Below are 7,923 nucleotides of genomic sequence, written 5' to 3' on the forward strand. Positions count from 1 at the left end.
CATATTCCCCCTCACACATTCCCCCTCCATATTCCCCCTCACATATTCCCCCTCACACATTCCTCCTCCATATTCCCCCTCACACATTCCTCCTCCATATTCCCCCTCACTCATTCCTCCTCACATATTCTAGGAACTCCATTCTGAAGCTCAGAATTCCTTAAAAAACTAGCTAAGCTTCGTCATAGTTTTGGAAATAAATAGCTGTAATGTTTGCTGTTGAATGCATGCAGTGCTTTCCGTAGCTGGAGCAGCAGTGGGTTTGTGAGCAGATTATTTGAAATCCTTAAAATCATGGTATTCCTAGATGGACACATGGGAGGTGAGGGCTCTGTACAAGGATTTCCCAGGTGGATGGTGTGTGGAGCAGCCCCCCAGGAGATGCTGAGCCCCCTGCACACCGGGGGAGAACCCAAGTACCCCACAAGTTTCATGTATGGTTTTATCCTGTTTTTTCCTTCATGTGTGGGATCTCATCCCACTTTTATCCTGGATCACAGGAGGCTGCTTGCCTTTAAATAGCCAGATCCTCGTGGGTGGTTTTTCCCTCGCACAGGTTGTCACTTTTAGGCTGAGTGTGATTCTCCCTGTTGGGAATCCAAGGAGATGTGGTGGGAACAGGTTTGTGGTGGTTCTGTGCTTAATCCCAGAGGGATGTTTGGTGGGATGAAGGGCTCTCCCAGCCATTCCAGCAGGGTTTGGAGCACTCTTGTATGCAGAGCTGTCTTGTGCTGGATCTCAGGTATGGCAAAGGTTAAACTTCAGCAGCTTCCCAAAAAAAAGGTGGAGCTTCCATCAGCACCTTCCACCCTCCCAAGCCGCCCAGCACAATCCGATGATGACTATTGATTCCTTCCTTCCCAGCTTTTCCCTGGCTCTGGCCTTGATGTACGGATAGCGCCGCAGTTCTGCTCAAATAAGGCTCCATCTTGATCAGGGGCTGAGATGAGATCCTGGGATTTGATAAAGATAATTGATGGTTCACAGGGAATTGGAAAACAGTTCCGGGAGCAGCAGCTCCACCTGGAAATGTGCCTTTTGTTTTCCCAGCTTTAAACCCCACGGCCACAGGCCCTGAGCCAAACACATGGCATTAAGCACAAATGGCAATTTTTATCCCGAAATAAACTGCTTGGATTAATAATTACAACTATAATTCATTTATAACAATATTAAAAGGATTAGGCAACAGGATTAAGGTATCACTCAGCACAAGCTCTGTTTGCCCAATTAAACACTGAAATAATATTAAATTACAACCAAATTATTAATATTTTGCATAAGATTCCTGATTATTAACACAGAATTAAAAATCCTGCACTGAGAGGTGCAGTAACACAAAGGAAAATACTGACGATATAAAATGCTATTTTATATCAAATTAAACACTAAAATCAGACTGGAGAGGGAGATTGCAGGTAACTGAATTGTAGAATACCTGATTTTTGATTTTGGGATGATGGGAAAATATTAATATTTTTCCAGGTAAATTCTTGCTGGGTACCAGAGTCTGGCCCAATTAATTCAGTACAGGTTATTTAATTATCTTCTTTTCCTTTAGGAACATATTTGGGTCTATAAGGAGAGACTCCGAAATATTCCATTTTTATTGATTAAATCTTGGGATTCATCATAAATATTTAGAGCTGCATTTCAGAAATACTTGTAATTTTTGTACCTAAAACCTGGGTCATTTGCACCGGAAGATTAAAGAGAAACACAAGTTATTTTGGGTTTATTTCAAAGCAAACACTGCTTTTAAGCCTGAGCTGGAATCAATAATGTTTGGTCCTGGGTCCTTCCAGAATTAAAATCCCAGCAATCCAAGCATTAATTGGATTGTGCAGGGCTGATTTTATTTCAGTCCTGGATGCATTGGCAAAGTTTGATTTATATGGAAGGCAGAAAAGGATTTCATATTCCATTTGGAATGAATTGTGGCTTGGCTTAATTAATTCCAGAGTAAAAGATGCTGTTCTTTAAAACAGTGTTTTAAAGGTGTTCATCCTGCAATCCACACCTGCATTTCCACGTCCTGGTCACTGGAAAGCACATCCCTAAATTTCAGAGGAAAGGTAACTACTGAGTATAACCTTAATTGGATAGGCCAAAGGTCTTTTCTGAACGTGCCAAATAACAGATTAAGGGATTTTCATTAATTTATTTATTAAATTAAATTATTAAAGGTGATGAAACTGCTGTGAGTTAATAGAGATTTCCATTAAATTGCTTCAAAAATAGGGATTTCTTTTTAAAAGCCTGGTAAGAACATTTTTACTTTCTATTATCCGTGACTTTTCATCCGTGGCTCTGCACTCATCCAGGAAGGGGTTACAGAGTCACCTCCTCCTTTAGTTCCCAATCCCTGGATGCTTTGTATCCTGTGCAGAGCTTGGAGCTGATAGTTGCCTGTCACGATTTTAAGGGTTGCCAGGCTGGGCACTGGAATGGCAGTGCTGCTTTCCCAGTACAAGGATTTTTGCCTCCTTTATTTATTCCCCCTGGAATTTGGAATGATAAATATCAGATAATAAAGGGGATCAGGTATTAGTGGGTGTCTCCAGAAGGGCATTATCAATTTAAAATACGCATTTCACTGTATTCATTAATACAAAATTGATCCAGTGGGCATTTTTTATGTCACCTTTAGTGGAATATTGCAGTTCAGTGGAGACTTTCCCAAATACTGGACTTGGAATGAGGTTGTTGGAATAGCTTGAGTGTATCCTGTGGTGCAGGGGGGCAGGTGCAGAAGTCCAGTAGGCTCCCAGGAGCATCCCCTTCGCATTAAAAACCTGGGCAGAGGGAAGCTGGAAGCAGCTGCATTTGGTCCCACCGTCCTGCTCGGGCAGAATTAAGACATTTCCAAACTGGTATCACACCGATTTTCCCAGAATGTCCCCTGTGTGTTCATACAGCTGCTCCGGAGCTGAACAGCTCCACAGGGTAACTTGGAATATTTGGAATGAACAGCAGTGATCTGGGTTTGCTTCGCTTCCTTGTGGAAAACACAAGCTGAACACCACAAAAATCCTGGCAGGAAGGGATTAGCATCAATTAGAGAAGCACTTCCTTTAAATAACAAAGCTGCTGGATTCCCTGAAGGATTTGTGCTTCTTGGAACATATTCCAGGAGTAAAAAGAGCAACAAGTGTACTGCTCCTATTGATTTTCTACCTTTGTCTCATCAAAACATATTTTATTGACAAGTATTCCATGCTCTTTAAGTGCTAAAGAGTGGGATGGGGCTAAACGTGGGATCAGCTAATTAACTGTGGGGATCCCATTAAAGAGGGAGGTTTGGGGTTCACTCACCTTTTCCGCAAGGAATAAATGAATATATTAATGGCTTCTTAATATATCAGGCTCATTCCAGGTGCACCACACTGAGCAGGGCTTTTAATAACCCAGGGATGGGCACAGGAGCACTGATAATGGAGTTTTGCTAATGCTGATCCAGTAGGAAATAGATTTTCCAGGAGAAACTCATGCAGTGTCTTGGATTTAACATGGACTTCGGCTTTTTGATCCTTTTTGGGGTACTGCTGTGGGAGAGGATCTCTGTGGGGAGTGCAAGGCTTCCATGTTTTAAAAATTCCCATTAAAGACTCATTTTTGTTCATAGACTTGAGAAGTGCCTTTGGTTTAAAAACTGGATTTGGCAGGGAATGTGTTCCTGGGATGATTTAATTCAGTTTCATTGGCTGAGCTGCTATGGACACTTCAGAGGAGCTGTGAGGCTGTGTCCTTAAATCCCACCTGGCGAGACATTTCCGTGGAGTGCTCTGGTTTTTCGTGCTGCCGGGTCATGGATCTCCCACATTCCTGTTCTCTCCCCTCTCCTCAGACTATCCATGGCCATAAAGGACCGATCACTGCCGTGGCTTTTGCCCCCGACGGCCGGTACCTCGCCACGTATTCCAACTCCGACAGCCACCTGTGCTTCTGGCAGGTGAGGCCGCGTTCCCAGCCCTCCCTCTGCGCCACGTCCTCAGCAAACTCAGGGCTGGGATTTTATCCCTTCATTTCATGCATTAAATTGCGGGGAAAGAATCCTAAGGGAGAGAAGGTCACAGGTGGATTGGGCTTGGAGCAACGTGGACTAGTGGAAGGTGACCCTGCCCATGGCAGGGGTGTGCAATGAGATATCCTTAAAATCCTTTGCAGCCCAAACATAAGGAGTTAAAATCCTCCATGCAGTTCTCAAATGTGACCTCGTGCACTGGTGATTTTTCCCTTCCGTGTCCCGTTTGGCACAATTATTAATGCAGGAAAATCAGGGACATTAGTCATCCTAAAAGGGTTATTACTCAAGATGATTTAAATTGTGAAAATGTCAGTGGGGCTTGCATGCTCCTGGCTCCGGATGCCGTGATTTACACCCCTGACACCGCTCCGCTGCCGAGGAGAACCGGGAGAAGGGATGGCTGGGACGTCGGACTGCTCAGGATTCAGGACATGGCAACAGCAATAAAATATCCCGGGGTTTGCCAAGGTTTCCTGGGGACAAATCCTGGATTGCCGTGTGTGGGGGGGAATGGAGAGTGGTATCCCGCTGGGTTGGGTTGGGCAATCTCAGTTTCCAGAATTTGGAGCTGGCACCAGCAGTGCTTGGCCTGTTTTCCAAATAGTGGAACCCAGCAGATCCCTGGAAGTGTCCAAGGCCAGGTTAGACAGGGTTTGGAGAACCTGGTGGAAAGGGGGGATGGACGGGTGGGACTGGATGAGCTCTGCGGTCCCTTCCCGCCAAACCGCCCCCTGCCCCTTCAGCGCGGGCTCCTGCCGGGCCCCGCTCGCAGGTTAAGGCCCCGCTCCCGGTGGTCTCTGGGATGTGGGAATGTGGGAGGAGCTCCGGGCGCGCGCCGCGGCGCTGACCCTCCGGGAGCCCCGGGATCAGCCAGGGTGTCTCCGCAGATGAACACCTCTCTCCTGGGAAGCATTGGAATGCTCAACTCCGCGCCTCAGCTGCGCTGCGTCAAGACCTACCAGGTGCCGCCGGTGCAGCCGGCGTCCCCCGGCTCCCACAACGCGCTCCGGCTGGCCCGGCTCATCTGGACCTCCAACCGCAACGTCATCCTCATGGCCCACGACGGCAAGGAGCACCGCTTCATGGTCTAGGTAGGGCCTGAGGGATTCCCGGGAATTCTGCCCCTCTCCCGTGGGCAGCGCGGGGCAGCAGCCCACAGAGCGGTGCTAGGGCGCTCCTCCTGGCTTCCAGGGGCTCTGAGGGAATCCTGCTGGGATCTGAGGGCTCAGCCATGCTCTGAGGGAATCCTGCTTGGATCTGAGGGCTCAGCCAGACTCTTGAGAGAATCCTGCCAGGATCTGAGGGCTGAGCCAGGCTCTGAGAGATCCTGCCAGGCTCTGAGGGGCTCAGCCAGGGTCTGAGGGCTGAGCCAGGATCTGAAAGATCCTGCCAGGCTCTGAGGGGCTCAGCTGGGATCTGACGGAATCCTGCCAGGCTCTGAGGGGCTCAGCCAGGATCTGAGGGAATCCTGCCAGGCTCTGAGGGGCTCAGCTCGGATCTGAGGGGCTCATCCCATCTTTGCCGGCGGCTGGTGGCACTGACAGCTTTTCCTTGCATCCAGGAGGAAGAAGGCCCAGGGAGCCGCTCCGTGCGTGGCCCGGCAGAGCGGGATCAGGAGCACCTCGTCCTGATCCGCAGTGGCAGGAGCCCGGCTGAGCCCGGCCACTCCACGCTGGATGTCATCCAACCCCTTTTCCCTTTGGAGCCTCCCAGAATCTCAGTGTTTACCAAAAAGGCTCGTGTTTACATGGACGTTCTCCTGGTGACCATGGAATGCTGGCAGGTGACGCCCCCGGAGCCAGGTACCTGCCTGGGAGCGGGGGGCTGGAATCTGGGGGCATGGCCTGGGTGCTGATCCCAAGGGGGGGTCAAGTCTCCGTTTCTGAGGGGATTGGAAGCGCTGCTGTGCCCAGGCCGGAAGGGAAAATGATAGTCCACGTGTAAATAAATAATTTAAAAATCCCATTAAATGGCAAATTCGGGAAAAAAGCAGTATTTATATAGAAAGGTGGTTTTTGCCACCAGTGCAGGTATTTATTTAAATAAAGGACAAAGGGGGCCATTTTGAATGGAAAAAGGATCGAAAGTATGGAAAAAATGAATTACTGGCTGGATGTACTGAAATATTTCCTTCAGTAGGAATATTCCTGTGTGACACTTCGCTGTGATTGTGTTTCCTTCTTACATATCTGATTTTGTGGAATATTTTGTGTGAAACTTGCTGGTTTCTGCTCATGGGAAAGAGAAAAAAATCTCAGAAATCCTCTTTGATTTCAATATCTCTTGTTCGTACAGCTTTTCCTTGGCTGCAGAGCTCAGACCTGAGGCTGGCACTACCCATTAAGCTAGAAATGGTACTTGGAGACCAAAAATGAAGGAATTAATTTTTCACCTGGCTCCTAGAGAGACAATAAATGTATTTTATTCCAATTTGGGTTATTTGTGTAGTGCCCAGGTGGGATTTGCAGCCCAGAAGCTCCATATCTATGTGCTGTTACAATTCAGTTCAAAAGCAGGAGACTCAGACCATTAGGAATGTTGAACACAAGCAGCTGGGAAGTTGGTCTTTCCCAGTGGCTATTCCCGATCCCGCTGTTCAGTGTGAGCTTTCCGTGCGTATCCTTGGCGCTGTGTGTGGCCTCGTCCCTGTAAGTGTAGAGGTGTCCGTGGCTTCCATGGCAGCTCCCGAGTGACACGATGGGACACCTGGATGAGAGGGGGGTGACGAAGTCACCGTGTGATGGTTCGGGTGTCGGCTTCTCCACAAATCTGCTCCCTGCCCTCTATGGATTAAAATTCCTGGTGTAAATATGCTTGTGGAATAAAACTGGACTGAAATGTTTTGGTTTTCATGGGTGTCAGTGATTTCCTGCTGCTGATTCTTTGCCCAGTCATCAGGAATCTGTCACTCTTTAATGAATTTCTCCCTTTTCCTTTGGAATGAGAGCGGAATCCTCGAATGGTTGGGGTTGGAAAGATATTAAGGATCATCTTGTTCCCTGCCTTGTCTCAAGTCCCTCTCCAGCTCTCCTGGAGCCCCTTCAGGCACTGGAAGGGTCTCTGAGGTCTCCCTGGAGCATTCTCTTCTCCAGGTGAAGACCGTCAGCTCTCCCAGCCTGGCTCCAGAGCAGAGGTGAATTCCCCAAAGGAATTAATTGCAGTAAATAAACTGACCATATTGCACTGTCTGTGGGCTGGAATCTCTGATATCCCCTGTTTTTAGGGACTGGCAGCCATTTGCCTGCAGAGGAAGCCCCTGGGCCATGGGATGCTCTGGAGCAGGTCAGGAATGACCTGGTCAGTCTCCAAACACAAAGCCCGCAGGAACTGTGTGACTTTCTCCCTTTAGGAGTGTGTGGATGTGTTTGGCCTCGATTCCCTGGAGGCTGGGTAGGCGATGCCAGGTGGGATCCAGAGAGGGATGGGGCAGAGGCACCGCCCAGAGCAGCCTCTCCTCTCCTTTAGCTGCTGGGCAGAGCTGAGCCTTGGAAAATCAATACTCAGGAGCCAGGAGGGAAATATTTCCAAGCTCTAAGTGGAGGATGTGTTGTGACAAGGCTGGGATGCGCCGGCAGCGCAGGAGAGGGAGGGAGGCAGAGTCATTTTTAACACCTGACACCTCAAGGTGGGTCTGGGCAAAGGAGCCTTGGTACAGCCAAACACCAAAGGTCACGGAGCAGAGCCCAGAGAATTCCCAACCCAGGATGTGCTGCTGCTGTCCCACAACATCAGGGGTGGGGGAGACACAAAGGGGGAACTCGGTGCTCGCCGCCATCTCCTGTAACAGGAATTACAGCCCATGGAAGCCCAGGTTACACCTGGAGCCATTCACCTCCCGCTCTCCACGTGTGCTCAGGGCCATTAATCCCACTGGATTTGCCCTGAGTGTGTTTCCA

General features: G+C 48.7%; 1 protein-coding gene across 3 annotated transcripts in view; it reads left to right on the forward strand.

Moving 5' to 3' along the window:
• WDR7 (WD repeat domain 7) overlaps positions 1-6,869 on the forward strand; it is a 43,619-nt gene extending 36,750 nt beyond the window's left edge. For all 3 annotated transcript variants that reach the window (XM_042021502.1, XM_042021503.1, XM_042021504.1), the window contains 3 exons: positions 3,848-3,952; positions 4,915-5,118; positions 5,589-6,869. In XM_042021502.1, coding sequence (XP_041877436.1) covers positions 3,848-3,952; positions 4,915-5,118 — 309 coding nt within the window. In that variant the 3' untranslated portion in view covers positions 5,589-6,869. The remainder of the gene's footprint in view (positions 1-3,847; positions 3,953-4,914; positions 5,119-5,588) is intronic.
• The last annotated feature ends 1,054 nt before the right edge of the window (positions 6,870-7,923 follow it).

This window comes from Corvus kubaryi, unplaced genomic scaffold (genome assembly GCF_017639235.1).
Source record: "Corvus kubaryi isolate FWS band 111438036 unplaced genomic scaffold, C.kubaryi_AGA036_p1.0 37149, whole genome shotgun sequence".
Classification (NCBI taxonomy): Eukaryota; Metazoa; Chordata; class Aves; order Passeriformes; family Corvidae; genus Corvus; species Corvus kubaryi.